This window comes from Cyprinus carpio, chromosome B21 (assembly GCF_018340385.1).
Source record: "Cyprinus carpio isolate SPL01 chromosome B21, ASM1834038v1, whole genome shotgun sequence".
NCBI classification, from domain to species: Eukaryota; Metazoa; Chordata; class Actinopteri; order Cypriniformes; family Cyprinidae; genus Cyprinus; species Cyprinus carpio.
In genome coordinates this window covers 17,712,923-17,730,705 of record NC_056617.1, presented here as the reverse complement: position 1 = coordinate 17,730,705, position 17,783 = coordinate 17,712,923, and the positions used below count along the sequence as shown (strand labels likewise).

At 38.0% G+C, this 17,783-nt stretch overlaps 1 protein-coding gene across 2 annotated transcripts in view; it reads right to left on the bottom strand.

The window, feature by feature from the left end:
• The window catches only part of LOC109045548 (gamma-aminobutyric acid receptor subunit alpha-3-like), a 164,883-nt gene that overhangs the window by 107,844 nt on the left and 39,256 nt on the right, over positions 1-17,783 (bottom strand). For both annotated transcript variants that reach the window (XM_042747718.1, XM_042747717.1), the window contains exons 3-4: positions 17,392-17,513; positions 14,385-14,452 (exon numbers count right to left, since the gene is read on the bottom strand). In XM_042747718.1, coding sequence (XP_042603652.1) covers positions 14,385-14,452; positions 17,392-17,513 — 190 coding nt within the window. The remainder of the gene's footprint in view (positions 1-14,384; positions 14,453-17,391; positions 17,514-17,783) is intronic.

Here is a 17,783-nt window from a genome sequence, read left to right as displayed (position 1 = left end):
AAGAGGGAAAACCCCAGGAGAAGTGGGTTCTAGACCCAGTGCTACAGAAGACACTTCAGCAACAAGCACCTGACGGACTCAAAAATGGTGGCCGATGGCTTGTGGCATAACATGTGGAGCTAATGAGCTGTGAGATGGAGTGTGGGGATTTGTCAACCCCAAGTGAAAGGTGTTGTTAATGCTAAGCCACTTCAAACAGAGGAAAAAAAGAACCCTAAAGCTAAGCGGGAAGTGAAAATGGGGGTTTAGTTTTTATCCCTACGGCAGCACTGCAGGCCGAGAGGACAATGTAACCACTTGAGCTCCTCTTCAGAGGGATGATGGGAAAAAAATAACCCCACTTTCTAACAGAAAAACAAAATAAACTCTCAGATGGTGATGTTTGAAAAAGATGTATAAGATGTCTGAATATTTATGCTGCAGTTTGCTTTTAACTTTTTCTTTTTTTATGGAATACAAACTAGCTCAAACTCACTTCGCCTACACAAACACCATCGCTCAATGGGTCAGAGTTTGTGCGTTAAGGTCACTGAAAAGCTCATTTTTAAAGACTATAACTTGTATCTTATGAAATTCAAGTCGTTGCTGAATGTGAATGTCTTGCTATGAATGAATCACTGAGGCTTTTGTTACTATATTCTGGTCTGCTGGAAATTAAAATGGTTAATAATGAACTATTTAAACAATCAGGAGGTCCATTTATTATTAAATGGATACTATTTTTACATTTTGATAATTGGAAATGCTTTTAAACTCTCACAGAATGGCATACTGATTCTTTTCAAGCTACATTTGCTGTAGATACGCAGTACTAACTGGTATCTATGAGACCATAAGATTGTTGGCAGGCCACCTTAGTTTGGCTCCTAATTGAAGCTACTTTGAATATCTTTGTCTAAGCAGCAGAAGAGGATGATCCCAGCCACTGAGCTGCTAGCCAGTTTGTGCAAGCCGTGAAGTCATCCACATCGCAGAGCTTATCTGCAGGACACAGGCTCTACAAGAATGTCTGACATGAGCAAGCGTGGTGCCAACTAACGGGACGCAAGCTACTGCGCAAATTGTGCTGGAAGAAAAAAAAATGTTCACCTAAAATGCGCTTAGATGCTCAAAAGGCAAGTAGCAGACATGCTGTTGCTTAGAGACCGCCCAGAGACAACAGGCAGAGAGTTTTGTACTCTTTTCTGAGTGGAACAGCATCCAACCAAGCGATCAATCTAATGATCTGTTTAATTCACTTCAATTCAGCCAACCTCTTTAATCCACTTAAGCAATCAAATGGAGATTTTATTTGTGGGGGAAAAAGTGAAGAGAAATCAAAGGGTGTGAAATCTGGGATTTAAGGGTTGCATTGCTATAATTCTGAAATAGCATGGTGACATTTGTATACGCATTCAGAACTGTAGAGGTCAAATCTTTGAAGTATCTATAAAACATTGTACCCTTTAAATGTGTAACTATGAATGAGATTACATTATAATCTTTCATTTAACATGTACCACAGAATGATAACGCAACTGTGTGCTGTATCCTTTTTAACAGTTTCATTAGGTTTGGTGCATTGGGCCTCCTGCAGTGGATTACTTATAGATCCTCATGTCACAAAAGAGTGGTCTGAAATACAATCTGTGCCTTCTAATTCCCTGCTGCTACATGAGATCGGAGCAGCTCTTACGCTAGCAGCTCTGGTGAAAAGTGTTTCATCAAAGTGGCTGCAACATTTCTTTGAATCCAAAGCAGATGTAAAGCTCCAAGACTATAACCGACCACCCGCGTCAAACAGAGATGAATAGTCAATCACAAGAATGCAATGCTTTTAGTTTATTCATCTATTTTAATCTATGATCAAGGACAGTATTAATCAGGCTTAAGTCGTTTCACATGACTCATGTCAGAACTATATGCATACAGAAATATAAGCACAGATATCTAAATTCTTACCAAGCAAAAAAAAAAATATATATATATTAAGAGAGAGAAGTAGGTGATGTCTGCCAAAAAGGAAAGACATATTAACAATGCCATAGAATCATGCACACTACAACCGTTTTGAAACCCTCCACCTGTTTCCTGTCTTAAAGCCTTTTGTGTGTTCTTCACATTCATGCACCACTCTGATTATTGAACAGATATGATAATGAAAGCAACCACACAGAGAAAAGGGACATTCAAACAGGCTGTCTCATCAGCCTGATTGCTGATTATTTCAGAAGAATTACCTGCACGTATTGCAGACAACCAAGCCCTGGTGCTGGTTACAATCACCTTCCATAATAAAGAGAATTTGCACACTGAAAGCAACGAGAGATCTGAAATCTCTCTATTCAGAGGAGACAAAGAGAAATGGGCCATTGAGTAATGGGGACAAATAAGCTTGTCTGTTATTTTTCTTTGTCATCTCTGTTTCTCGCTTACTGTATTGTGTGATTCTGTCTTTCTTCCTCTCTGTTTTCTCTACCTAACCTTCTAATGCATCTTTTCAAAGCCCTCTCTTCTCTGCTGGCAATTTGACTGGTCAGTACATGATTGGCTGTCATTCATCCATTACAGCCATTGCCACTGTGGGTTTTCAGCATTTGACTGCTGGGCAAAACACATTTGGCAACACTGTGATTCAGGGCAAAACCATGAGAAAGCATTAGCTCAAAAGCAGGAGGAGAAGCAAGAATTCATCATGGCACAGTGCATTACTGCTGTCCAATAAAAAAGAGAGAGAGAGAGAGAAAAGAAAAAAAAAGGTGTTGACATTGTTTAGGATCTGAAAAAAAAAGTTGTCATTAAAGATGCAGTTTGTAATATTGACAGCTAGTGGCTAAAATGAGTACTGCAGTATAAATTCAAAATATTGAGAGCATTGTTTCCCCCTCCCCCGCTCACATGGGTTGCCAAATGCAACAAAGAACAAGCACAAAGGCAATATGTTTCCATTACCCTGTTTTTATGCACATTTTGAAGTATCACATCAGAAACAAGTGATGGAAATGCCAAATTTTAGGGAAAAAAAATCCCAAACAGCGGGCATCCACCCCTGAAAGCAATGGCTGCGCATTTATTGTCTTTCGTCTGCTCACTCTGAGGCGCAAGTAATTTATTATACATTAAGATCATTGCAGAAAGTGCCTAATCCTATGTTTTCTTAGTGATATTTAGTGCCAGTTTATCAGGAAGTGACAATTTTGATCTTTTTGACTCACTGGATGGAAACAGTGCTTAGATGTTTTATGCAATATTCCAATTTTGTGAATAATTCAAATTTGCTACTTTGGATGGAAACCCAGAGCATGTTATGCAATGAGTAGTGGTCGACCGAATATCGCCAAGGCCGATATATCGGCCGATATTTGGCATTTTCAAATATCGGCATCGGCTGATAAGTTTTTCTCTTTGGCCGATGTGTTTGAGGCGGGACTTTTATTTTGAAAGCAGCCTGAACACAGAGTGCTCACATACTCCCTCTTGTTCACCGTCTTCGTTTTACAGTTCTGTCTAATGCAGATAGAAGTCTAATAATCAGATCGGTTTAAAAAAAAGAAATTAAAATGTATACAAAGTACTATATTATTATTAATTATTAAATTATTAGTACTAGAAAGGCAAACATTATAATACTTTCTCGTTTGCCATCAGCATTTAGCAAATATGCGTTTACATCATTTAAACCAATTTTCGAATGAATAATGAAAATTTTTTATTTCACAAACCTTGCAAACTTAGTCAAATCCAGCTGTGAGATCGTGTGCAGTGTGCATTTGTATCCTGCATGATTTCGTGTTCTCTGCATGATGGTCGGTCCGTGTGAATTGTATTGAATTATATTTTTATTAAATATTTATTTATTTATGAAAAATACCTTGTCATCTAATGTATATTTATTTTACACATTTTTGTAATCCATTTTCTAATGATTTCAAATTTCTTGAATATTAATTAAAATAAATAAAATGATATCGGCTTGATATCGGCATCAGCATCGGCTGACAAAAAACACACATCGGCCGACCACTAGCAAGGAGCTTTACACTGTAAGTTAATGTGTTCATTTATCTGCGTTTTAATATTCCTCTGGTCATAGAGCTCTTTAGATGGATGCTGACCCAGTTTGTTTGCTGGTTTCCATGGCACCAATACATTGTGTTTTCCACCAACTGGCCTCCCAGGGTGTCAAAATACTATTAAGTAAATTGGCAGTTGCAATCACAAAACATAAACAAAAATTCCAAAACAAAAACAGACAGTTCAACACAGAACGCACAGTTCAAATATTGCCTGTGGCAATAACAAGTACAAAAACAAGTATGTGAATTCTTATATAAGAACACTATCACACGTCTAACGCATCACTAACCAATCACAAACATGACTGTAAACCCAAAAAGGCAGGCATTGGCAGTTTTTTAGGAGACAGAATGCCTGTCATATGATTATTATTATTATTATCATCATCATAGTAATGTTTAAAATTATATATTTAATATATATAAAATATATATTCATTGTGTGATTTCAGTAAGACTTACTACCTTAACATCTAACAAGCTTTCTAAGTGAACTGTCATATTCTCCCTACTTATAATTATTATTGATTATGTGACATGTCTGATTAAATCTGGAGTCCAGTGCTTTGGTGGTTACGTTGCACATATTTCAAGGTCAAAAAAGTTTTGTGTGATTGTATGTCCCTGGACCAAAAGAAAATGACAAAGTTACACTCATTCATAAGCCTACAACATCGCAAAGTCAGAGCATGTTATTAAATCATGAAGCACTCATAATTCAAAGTCCTGATTGCAATCAAACAAAAACGTTATCACACCCATCCGTATGAAAGCTCATTAGAGATCCGACATTGGGTAATGGCAATAAACTAATCTGAGAGAGAACATCTAGACTGAGACTTGGGAAACTGAGATTCTTACATTGCCTTGCAATTACACAGCATGGATTTGTGCAAACCCGCATAACGACTTGTAGCTATGGAAACACAATACCAGCGCTCATGGGTGCCACCCATTAAGGATGCAAATTGTCCTCTTGTAGAACCTGCCCAAGAAGCTTTTAACACAGCAGCCTTAACATTGACATGTTAATATATTGAAAAAAAAAAAATGCTAGGAGCAAAATGAGTTACTTTTATACACTGAAATGATATACTCAGCATTTGATTGGGACATTTACATAAAAAGCACAGTTTTTGAAATCTTGTAAACAATTACTGTACATCTCACTTAACTTCTACCCGATCTTTCTCTTAGTCCTAATTTGGTTATTGCTTCCCCTTGAGCAAGGACACACTGTGACTGATACGGGCAGCCCACACAAAGCACAACACATTAATAAAAGACTTAGCATTGTGTTAATGTTTACATATTTTTGCTAAACAATGACTTTTACCAGTTTTTTATGCTTCTTTTGGAGTCTGACAGATGGGGTCACTATGCTGCTGATCTGATAAAAAGAGCTGCAGCAAACATGAGGGTCAGTATAAAATTACATAATTTTTAATTAGGCTGATATATCACTTGGAATGGGGTGTCACACATTACAAACCCCTTGAACTAAAACTCCTTTGTCAGACCTTCAGTAGTTTCAGGTCATCAACCAACAGAGAAGTGCCACTGCATACTTGATTAACCAAAAATGTATTTATATTTGAAGGTACAGCACCTTAAAAGACATAAGTACAACCCAGTCTCATTGAAAATACGTGCTTGTTGTGATGTTTTGGCAACACTGATATTACAGTATGTACCCTATTGCACGTTTCAAAGTGAAATGGCTAAAACTAAATGTGCATTCAATACGTGAAAGTGGCATCATTTTTATTCCATTCGCACAGGCACGTATTGCTGTGTTGTTTTTATTATGTTGCTTCAGATAAGTATTGTGGCGGTTCCGAATTCAAATGTCTGGGGAGTGTCACTAAAAATGAATGCTCTGTCATATTGGAAAATAACATACCCTACTCCAAACCCAACCCTAAACCTACCTGATAGTTTTAAAAAATGCAAAAGTAATATAAAAAGGGGAAGTCGTGGCCTAGTGGTTAGAGAGTTTGACTCCTAACCCTAAGGTTGTGGGTTCGAGTCTCGGGCCGGCAATACCACGACTGAGGTGCCCTTGAGCAAGGCACCAAACCCCCAACTGCTCCCCGGGCGCCGCAGCATAAATGGCGGCCCAATGCTCCGGGTGTGTGTTCACGGTGTGTGTGTGTGCACTTTGGATGGGTTAAATGCAGAGCACGAATTCTGAGTATGGGTCACCATACTTGGCTGTATGTCACGTCACTTATAAAAAGCATTTGCTGTTGCAACCATGAAATTTGAACTTCCTTCTACATGGGTTTGAGTTGTTTTGTCGAACCGTAGTTTAACAGGATTTGTACAGAAGCACTTCACTTCACAAGTGCAACACTGTATTACGTGAGCTTCTGAGCAGACCTACTGCATTAGAAAACCCATACATATGGAGCTGCATATGTAAAGCTATCATTCCAAAGTATCAGTTTTGAAATCTCGCAACATGTTAAATTTGTTTTTAAGTCACAACATAATATTGTGCAAGAAACTTCATCAGGCTTTCTTAATCAAAACTCTCAGACTGTAAATGATAATTTGTGTAATAAATGAAAACTGCAACAAGGTACAATTTTTGAGTTTTGCAGAAACATATAGGTAGAGGCACGTATTTACAATGACACTGGGTAGCAACAAGACCGAGCACAGACTAAGAAATGTCACACTGAGAGATGCTCAATATAAAACCAAATTTGCAGCCTTGTTGATGTATTTCTGAGTCTATCTTCAGCAACATAAAACGGCCTTGATGTAATCTTTTGGAAACTGAATGGGAAAAGTGGGCATTCCATATCAGAATGGCAACATGAATGTGAGTTTGCAGTCGCTGGAGGACGACTTCACTCTCCTTAAAGGGATAGTTCACCCAAAAATGAAAATTTGATGTTTATCTGCTTACCCTCAGGGCATCCAAGATGTAGGTAACTTTGTTTCTTCAGTAGAACACAAACTGAGATTTTTAACCGTTGCAGTCTGTCAGTCCTATAATGCCAGTGGATGGGAATCATGGCTTTGAGAGTCATAAAACATACACAAACAAAACCAAATTAAACCCTGTGGCTCGTGATGATACATTGATGTGTAAAGACACAAAACGATCAGTCTGTGCAAGAAACTGAACAGTATTTATATTGTTTTTTATCTCTGATTTTCACCACAATGTCTGAACTGTCCTGAGCGCGTTCGCGTCTTCTTCTTCAGTCGACACGTGAGGCGTCTTCTTCTTCTTCTTGCTTTACGGTGGATCACAGACTTATAAGTGCATTACCGCCATCTATCTCTCAAATGGACCATTGACACTCCCAAGTGAGATTGTAGATCGAGTGTCAATGGTCCATTAATTTCATTTTTGGGTGAACTATCCCTTTAACTTTAACCAGTAGCCAGCATACTGTCAGTGACAACAGCGAAAAAGAAAAGTGGTTTTATTAGAACTGGTTGGCATTACTGATAGGCCCATCCTGATTCAGCAATGCATTCACGGACACAGTCAAGTTTGTGATCGGTTACTGTGTTCAAACATTGCAAAACATAAATGGTAAAGACAGTAGTGTTGTGCGATATTGACAAAAAAAACCCCCGCAATATTTGGGGATTTTTTTTTTCAATAATGTTAATTAAACAATATTATGCTGAGTGTGTTTTTGTGCTGGTCCTTGTGTGGTTTAGGCCTGTCATGGATGAGTAAATATGACACTAAAACTGCCAGTAGGTGGCAGTAAGTCCCTCCTTTAATGAGTGATTCATTGAATCACTCACTCAAACAGTTCATTCAAAATTGCTGATTCATTTAGAAACAAAACAAGTGACTTTATGAATGAATCATTAAATGACTGGTTCGTTCAAATTCAGATTCATTCAAGAACAAATCACGACACAGTGTTGCTCTGAGACACTCCAATGCTCTTATCCGGCTTTGTTTGGGACTATTTTTGTTTAAAAAAAAACAAAAAAAACAATATTGTGTCAAAATATGTAACTCATTATTAACTTATTGTTTGTTGAACTGTTGTATAAAATAAACATCTCGTTTGCAATCATGCTCACGCAATATTTAAGAAAACTGCACTCTTGCTTGTATGAAATTACCCTTTTTTTTTGCTTTCATAACTTGAATTATAGGGGCATTCTGCAATGTAATAGGCTTCATTATGCAGTGAATGCTTCTGCATCATCCTTGCACCATTTTGGAGAGTATAAAAACGCATGTGCATGCTTTTCTTGCATGTAAACAACACATACGTCGTGATACTCTCCAAAATGGCACCTGAGGGTGATGCTAAGGACAAGAATTGTTGAACAAAAGTCTTTGTTTTGGTTTTCTTTGTGTACAAAAGGTATTCTCGTGGCTTCATAAAATTCCGGTTAAATCACTGATGACACATGGACTATTTTAACGATGATTTTAACTATTTTACCTTTCTGTGCCTTCAGTGTGGTAGTACCCTTGCTGTCTATGAAGGGTCAGAGAGCTCTCAGATTTCATCAAAAATATCTTAATTTGTGTTTCAAAGATGAACAAAGGTCTTACAGGTTTAGAACGAAATGAGGGTGAATAATCAATGACAGAATTTTAATTTTTGGGTGAACTATCCCTTTAAATGTGTTTAAATATATGAATAAAAGCCTAACTTTTACCTGAAAAAAAAATTTGAGCTAAGTTAGTTAGGTTATGTGTGGCAGATACCAGCAGTTTCCTGAGTTCCACTTGAAATGAGACGAGGACTTTTCATGCTGCAGGACAAGTCCCAGACTAACCATGTCATTCTCAGTTTGCACAAGGCTCGACATATCACCTGGGGTGGATTAGCCTGGCCTAAATTTCAAAACAGATGACTTGTTAGACGAAGCCCAAGATAGAGAATGGAAGGAATGGGCAATGACAGTGTAGACGAGCAAACAAATGTTACAGAGCAGTGCAATCTTTCACAAGACAGGTGGAAAAAGAAGCATTATGCAGAAACAAAAATAGAAGCTAAAAGGCTTGGTAGGAGAAATTAAAAAAAAAATTGAAGGATGGATGAAGGATGATGGAGAAGAAGATCTAGGATGGAGGTGAAAGAAAAAATGGTTAGAGCAAAAAAGACGACGACATCTGCTATACTTAAAACTGCAGAAATAACCTAGAGATAATGACTTTACAGATGGCCTCGTAAAGTGAAAGAACTAAGTGAAAGAAATGTCTGTCGTAATCTGCAGAGGAGGCCGTCACATAAGTGCTCTGCTCTTTACCGGTCTCATAAGCTATTTCTTGACCTTGTTTCACTTAATGTCTTTCCCTCATTTCTTCCATAATAGTGTAATGTCATGACTGACAGCTCAGGCACTCGGTCAAGGCTGCGGTGATATAATTGGACTAATGTTAGGCCTGTAGGAAGCATAGATGCTGTTTTTGCCCCGGGAACTTTTAAGACCGTGCATCTGTTCAATAGTATAGTATATTTAGAAGGATTTTGACACTGTGCTATTTTTGTCCCTTTTGATGAGGATGATTAGGGAGAAAGAAAAAAGGAAAAAGAAAAAAGAGTCCTTTTATGCGGTCATTACACCACAGTAATGCCTGTGAAATGGGAATGGGAGCAGAATAGGTGATAAACTGACAACTTACATTGAGACTTGTCAGAATATAATGAATGCATCAAATACATCAAGTTCTTTGATTCCAAGAACACAACTTCAAGATGCCATCGACATTATTTTTTCCTTATTAGTTTCAGACAATGAGATCAATAGCACTTTTGACAAATATGAGTAAAAAGAGGTACATCAGATGAGGATTCCTATCATCGACTAAGGCTGTCAAAGCTACTGGGACTGCATTACCAGATCAATACTGAGAAAATAATAATAACAATAAATCAAAAAAAAAAATCAATCTTCTGCAGTCTTCTCTCAAATGTGCTTCTTGGTAAAAATGTCCTGCTTTCTGAGATATTAATTTATTAAACAGCAGTGTTATGGGTAATGCATTAAAAGTAACACAGGTTACATAATCAGATTACCTTTAAAGTACCACATGACTTTTTTTTTTTTTCCAGAAGGAAATATCTGAGTTACTTTTTCAAATAAGTAACTCCAGTTACTTTGTTTCCCATGTATTGACTGACAGATCTTGTGTTGCCATGTTGAGAGAAATCGGACTTAGTGCAGAAGCGTTGTGTGCGTTCATTTTTTGTTTAGATGAAACAAAACAAAAGATGAACAGCATCCATCCATAGACATAAGTATAAAGTCTAAGACCACCCATTCAAACAAAAACAAACTGGGTGCTGCCAAGAGATGAAATGTAATCTCTGTTATATGTAATAATGTCTTGAGGTAATATAAGAAGCACATCCAAGCAGGAGAAGTACAAATTCTGCGACCCACTCTGGTGCGAAATCCCTACAAAGTGATCTGAACAATGATTCTGCGACAAATCTGAATACGCATGAACAGGATCATAACAGAGATTTGCTACAAAGCCTGACAACACATAATGTTATCTGAAGCAAATCTGACATTTGCACAAGCTGTTGAAACAGCTCTCAGTATGCAAACTGGGGACCACGACTTGAACTACTTAAAATTAAAATAAGGCCCATGACAAAAACAACCAGAATAGAGTGTTATTATAATCATGACTTTGCTAGAAGGTTTTAGGCAAATAGTTTGATGCTAGCTTGTTCTAGCCTATACCTGTACTAGTATCTCATGCATAGCTTCAGAGATAATTCTACAGTGCTTTTGATCTGATATATTGATTCTATCCAGCTTAATATAGCAAAGAATTAAGAATAATTTCTTTAAGGCTCAAAATGAAGTAAGTCACTGACAATCCCTTCAGGAAGGACAAAAGATGAACTCTAAAAAGGCTGAGATGTTTCCAAAAATGCAGGCTCAGGGTAAAAATAAAAAAAGCCCAAATGTGATTTTGGTAATAAAGCCAATGTCAAAAGAACTACATATTGTGCATTAGAAGATGCTGATGATGCTGATGCAGTGCATTTTTTAAATGTCACAGGGAAGTGTTTCCCCGGAGATCTTCAAGTAATGAGAAAGTTACAACTAAAAGAACTATACCTGACATTGTACAATGTGGAAAGACCAAAAATACTTTTTAGGCTGAGTTAGTTTGGGAATATAAAAAGATGGCAAGCTGAATAGTAGACTATAGGAACCACCTGTACTTTGACCTCAGGTGCAGACAGCATGGGCTCATTCCTCTCAGCTTACTCCTGAGGCCTGTGATGAAAGATCACAAGACTAACACTACAAACTGGACATGTGTCCTTTAATATTGCACATGGATATACTAGTGTCTACAACTTAGACACTATAATGCAGGGGAAAGAACACCAAAAGCTGCTAGAACACTATACCAAGAGGATAATGATCCAACTCTTTGAGAGGGCACTCTTCCAGTGAAAGTAATGACCTGCTTGTTTGGAACTGCCACTTTTGTAACTTTTCTAACTTTTTTTTCCTGGTTGACTGATGAAAGCTTGTACACTCTAACTCCCACAGAATGAACAGAATCAGTTCGATCAGACCAGAGCTTGCCTTTTCGGACAGTTCTTGCCCGTTTTGAGGGCAATATGGATTAGATGGTTAATGAATGGTCGATACTGCACGAGGTAAGTCATTAGTAACATAACTCTAACAGCTTTCAATTTACTTTGTCTCTCCTTGAGACCAGTCTTCCTCAAGGTATAATGTGACATTGCCAGGCCACCGCAAAGACCAGTGACTGTGACCGTGACCGCAGTCATAGCCTAGAGCAGCCAAAAGCTTTGACTTTAAACATTGTTTTAGTTTTTTTTTTTTTTTTCTTGAGGCATTTTACGACTGCTGTCTTCTGCTACCTGACTGATCATTCTCCCCACAGAATCTTGTCGCAAAGCCTGCATATTCTATCAGTTTCTGTGAATCTTTCATTTTAGACTTGTGATGTTGTTAGACTCAGCACTGATGTTCCCATATGCAAACCCAATGACTTGGAATCATGGGGGGTTGATGAGACGTCACATAGAGACAGCAGATCACTTATTATGGGCGGTTATTTTCAGCACAATGAAAATAACTCTTGTGATGGCATAACAACAGTCTGAGATGAATGTTTACTCATTCTCTGTATGCATGAAAGAATTTCACATTTCCACCAAACAAGGTCTATGTTACCAATCGTCACAATAACTGTACCCTCAATATAACACAACTATTTATGATATATCATTAACAAACACTTCTCCTAATTTTCAAATGTCTAACCTCACAGACTGTTGGGTTTTCCCCATCGATATGTGCTATAAGACCAGAGGGCACACTAGCTGTCTCTACTTCCAAAAAGACAACACATCTGCAGATCCCTATGAGGATGCCCAAGATTATGGGGAGATAGAGGCTGTGTGGAACTGGCTTTTTGGGAAAGTTCATTAAGGGCACTTATTCTGAAAAGTTAGTCGATGTGGTGGCCAGTGTTGGCAGCAGTTCCGTAGTAGAAGATGATGGTGTCAAGTCAAGTTAACTTTATTTCAAAGCAGTAATGCAAACTTCATGAGACAAATTCAAATTCTGCTTTAAAGCAGCTCTAACAAGCCAATAACAAGCCAATAATGTCATTATTCAGCTCAAAAGTAGTGTCAGTGTTTCAAAGTTCATCAATTATGAAACAACTTCAGTTTCAGCTATAAAGCAGCTCTACAGAATACAATAGAGCCATTATTCAGCTCAATTCAGTTTAAGTTTTATTCACACTCAATAGTGTCAATGGCGTTAAATCAATAAAAATGACTGAATATTAAGTGTTTTTAAATTAACCCAGCCTCACTAAAAAAAAACAGTGAGTGGAGCTAAAACATACAATTGGGATTAGGGATTTCGATGTATAGATACACTTTTTGACTTTTGCAGAAACATAGGTACGTATGAACCTGGATAGCTTTAAACACCAACTACACAAGCCAAAGGTGACAGTGGTGAGGAACCCAAATTCTATTAGGTGACAGGAGCTGGTGTGTGTCAGTGCCAGACTTTTGATCCCATTAGCTGGAGTGCAAAAGTCCTGGACTTCTTTGTCCTCCAGGTAGCAGGCGAGACGGTCACAGTGCATCACCTTCTGAAAGCATTTCTTCAGCGGTGCTTGTTACACCACATCTCCTGTCATAGCGGCCAAACAATTCAGAACCTGCTGTCTGGGTTTAATGACCAAATTCACTGTCCATCCTGAAACTGACAGCTTTGGCTGTGCCTCCGTCTTCTAATTCAGTCTTGACACCATTGCAGAGTAGGTTGAAGATAAGTCACGAGAACATACTAGGGCTCTCATGCAGAATGTGATATTCTCACTTCAAGGCATAGATCAAAGATAATGAGTCTTCCTTATCGCAACAGCAGCCAATTATAGCAAGCTTGCGATTTGTAGAGTCTTCTGGGTACTTCACAGCCACATTTTGGGTCGGTAACACTTACAGAACAAACTTTATGTAAGCCTACTGTAGGGCAATGTGAAATTGATATTTTTGTATTCGCAAACATCTTGAAAAAGAGCTGTAGTTGTGGACAGTTGTAGATTCTGTGATAAACTTTCCAACAGTCCTCTGTGTAACAGATGTTGTGTAATTTCCTACTAATTGGACTTTCATAATAGCAGTTCTACTTTTTGAAGTGGAGCAATTCATAAGACATATTTGGAAATGCAGTATTTTTGCATAAACTTCATAGGTTGATTATGTTAAAATTAACCTTGATGATTATTACTGTGTAATTTGAGTATCGTTTCATGCTCTGTATAATTTGACAGATTGTGATGTTTTCTTCTCACTATTAGAAAATTATGTTTCAGACAAAATACAAAGTGCTGCCGCATGGCTGTGGTGATTCATCTTGCATACCAGAGACAATTGTGTGTATGATTAAGACGCATGCATTTCTCCATGCAGTCTCGCAACCAATTATCTTCTCTCTTAAATGAGCCCATAAAGGAACACGGCTTCACACATTCACTGGGACAAAGGGAAATAAAGGATGGTACTATGTCATCCTCTATGGCACATTTGACAAACAAATCTTTCTAAATTCAACAGCAATGAAAACATCTCAGTTTTCTCATGCGGTAATCTGCCAACAATTACATGTAACCATACCTGGTTGAAGCATAATACATTATTTAAAAAAGCAATAAATCAGAAGAACAGACAAATATTGACATAAGCGAATATAAAAATGTAAATAAATATACACAGAAAGAATGAAAAAAAACAAACAAAAACAAAATCCTCACGTGAACCTAATCTGTATAAAAACTTTAAGCAATAGTAAGAACACGCATACCATATCGGTGTCTGACACTGGCCCGAAGCTTGTCACATAGATGTTTGTCCTCACCTCCGTCACACTTTCTGATTGGACAAAAAGACAGAGTATGTGTAAGAGCAAATGTGTAAATTCATTTTAAAGCTATAAATCTGTAAAGACAACAATGAGATATACGTCTAATGTCACCTGACCAAACTGAAAAACAGGTCTCATCACATCCACTTGACAGAGAAAGTGTTAACAGCAGTATGAACTGATGGCAAATTTTAGTGTAGGTAACCTATGACTTTTAACAGCCTAGCTAGGTGTATATATTGTTGCCATTTTATTCATTTTAATATCCAAATGTTCACCACAATTGCAGTAACTAACCTTACTGAGCAAATTCAAAAAAACATGCATTTGTTAGTAGATCTATATTGTCCTTTATAGTGGTGTATTTGGTTGTTTATTTAGAGAATTCACTGGAACAGAGATTGTCTGAATGAGAAATTGAGCACACATTGCCACCCTCATGTCGTCTATGACTGGGTTCATCACTGACTAGAGGGAAGGATAATACTTTATGTAATGAACTTTAAGGTTGTTAATGGGGATTTAGAGTCAAATAATTCCACTTGGCTCACTGCAGCTCCTGTTTTCAGCAAGCATTCAAAAAGAAGATCACAAAATTACTGATTTTAAGATTTTACTGATTTTATTCGTTTTATAATAGTGCTCACAGCAGATTTTCAGATTTTTAGAGTGGGTTAGAAGAAAGATAGAGGGCTTATGCCTCCCAACTTAGGGTCCAGCAGAGTCTTGAGGCTATACTGTAAATGCCATTAAAGGGGTCATGAACTGCCTCTGTTTTTTATTTTATTTTTTTATTGTGTACTGTTCTCTGGTTGTTATCAAGATTTTTTACATCAATAAATATAGTAATTTAGAAGTAATAGGCTATTTTGTGTCCTTTTTTTGACACCCCTCATCAGAACGCACTGTTTGAATAGGCGTGGAGAATTTTAGACTCGGACTGCTGTGATTGGCTATCAGTTAAGTATAATTGACAGCCTACATCCTTCATGGATAGACGCTGCTGTGATTTAGGTAAAAAAAGCATAAATACATGTTCTGTAATAACGGACAAAGCAATAGTGACCACATAATAAAAACAGTTACACTGGTGTGTTGTAACATTACTGTCGGATCCAAAATATTCAGCACAGCATCGTCTTTTAGTTTCAATCTTTCTGAAAAGCATGCGTCAAATTGTGCCTTTTTTTTGTAAACGAATTTGCGGTAAAATGAAGTGAACAAAGGACCAAGTTAGTACTCATGTGGCCTGGATCTTCATAAAATAATTTAAGTATATTGTTTGTTTCTGCACAGACCTTTTTTGCCTCACTTATTTACCTATTGCATGTACAAATTGGTGGGCGGGGCTAAACAGGCAGCAATGTAGAAGCAGGCATTGATCTTCTTCTGCGGAGGCGGGGTCGTTTGGGCAGATTTTTATACTAATGAGGAAGTTTTGAGTTCTGAAACTTACAGGATGTTTTTTTTTAGCACAATGACCTATTATAAGTCAAAAGACCAAGGGAATTTTGATTTCTCAGTCCATGACCCCTTTAATCTTTCCATAAGAAAACTTGCCTGAAACACTTTGTTTGTACTCCTGCCAATATTTCTGTGTCTATGTCACCATGTTACATATTTGCATAATTACCACCTACTGGCTGCTTTTGCCCAACCTCAGAAAACATTTGGGAAAATGATTTTGTTATGTCGATGAGATACTTATTGTTTCACTGTGAGAGAAAAAAAAACATTGTATGGAGTTCCAATACAGCACCACTATTTAAAGCTGCTCATGATGCCTTGGGAGCTGAAAATTAATGGTAATTGGCATTACATTTCTGACACAAACACTGAGCAGTTGACCAATTACTACAGACACGGACTGATGACCAATCAGAGCAGACTGAGATTTTTATTAAGCCTTATGCTTTAAAGAGACAGGACTTAAAACAGAGTGTTTCAGGCAGAGGGTGAAAATAGGTGACATAGCAATGTATATTATGAGAAAATCATGTAAACAGGCCCCCAAAATAAAATTGTGAACTTTTAAATGCCTATAATATGGGCACTTAAAAAAATGTCCTGTGTGTGGCACACTCTAGGCCTTTAACCATCTGAAGTAAGTCATCATGTTCCAGTTAGCAACTTTGATGTGATGAGTACTGTAATACACATCAGCAACTATGTAAAGCAGGGTGGAAATGGAAAGATTTGATGGAGCTTGAGAGGGGTGACTGGACGGGAGCCAGGATTGTGTAGAGGCGATGGATGCCGTCCAGCTCCACAGTATCAGCCCGCAGCTCTCAGTGCGCCAATGTGACTTAGCCTATTTATCAAAAGCATACATCTCGGATTTTGACTGCCCACAGCTGGGCTCACAATTTAGGATCTGTACTTTTAGAGGTCACGAGGGATTCAATCTGTGAGACCTCTGTGGAGGAGAAAAAATATACCCAGAGGGAGATGGTCTAATGGACATCTGTGGGACATTTCTATAAATGTCATTGGGACGTAGACTATAGTGCATCGATGCTCAGCATTTAATGTGCTCTGAATCCAGAATGACCAGGGGATCCGATCAGCTTCTTCATTATGATTAAGTGAGCATTCTGTGGGTGCACCATCACAGCAGCGGTCAAGACTTTTCTTTATTTTCATCAGCCGAGCCATGAGGCTCCTGGGGCTCCTTAAACTTAGGATTTGTAAGCAATCTCAGGAGAGCGCTGTTCTGTGACAGATTTTGCTAGTAATAAACATTACAGTGCCAAGAGAAGATGAGTAATTTCACTGTTCCAAAACACAATCTGTCATGGATCTCAGAGGTGTGAGACTTGTGCTAAGAAGTGTAATATATGAAAGACAGACTGATGAAAAACATGCTCCATCTGCAAGTCAACGTTAAGGCCAGCATGTGGACACTGGAGACAATGAGGAAGGAAATGTGTATACGCATTTATCGTACCTCCTAGTCCAGGACGCAATCTGTTGTCGTAACCATCCAGCAAGCGGTCCAAGATCCGGGTAAAGATGGTGATGTTGTCTTTGCTGTCATCGGGAATGGGTTCTCTGTGACCTGTTACAGCCCTGTGGAGAAAAACGAGATTCAGGTCTTGTATAAAGATAGTAAAGATGCTTTGAAAAGAAGCAAACAGGCCATGAAAAAAAAGAAGGCCACTAAGCAATAAGAGTCTGAAGTCATAAATAGAAGGATGGATAGAGAAGAAGAGAGATTGATCTGGTCAACATCTTTGATCTTTCCTTCTTTGAACGTGTTGCGATTGAAGGGTAGGAGATGCAGTCATTATGACTGGGGCCAGGACAGGTCCTACAACGAAAATATCAGCTATAAAATAA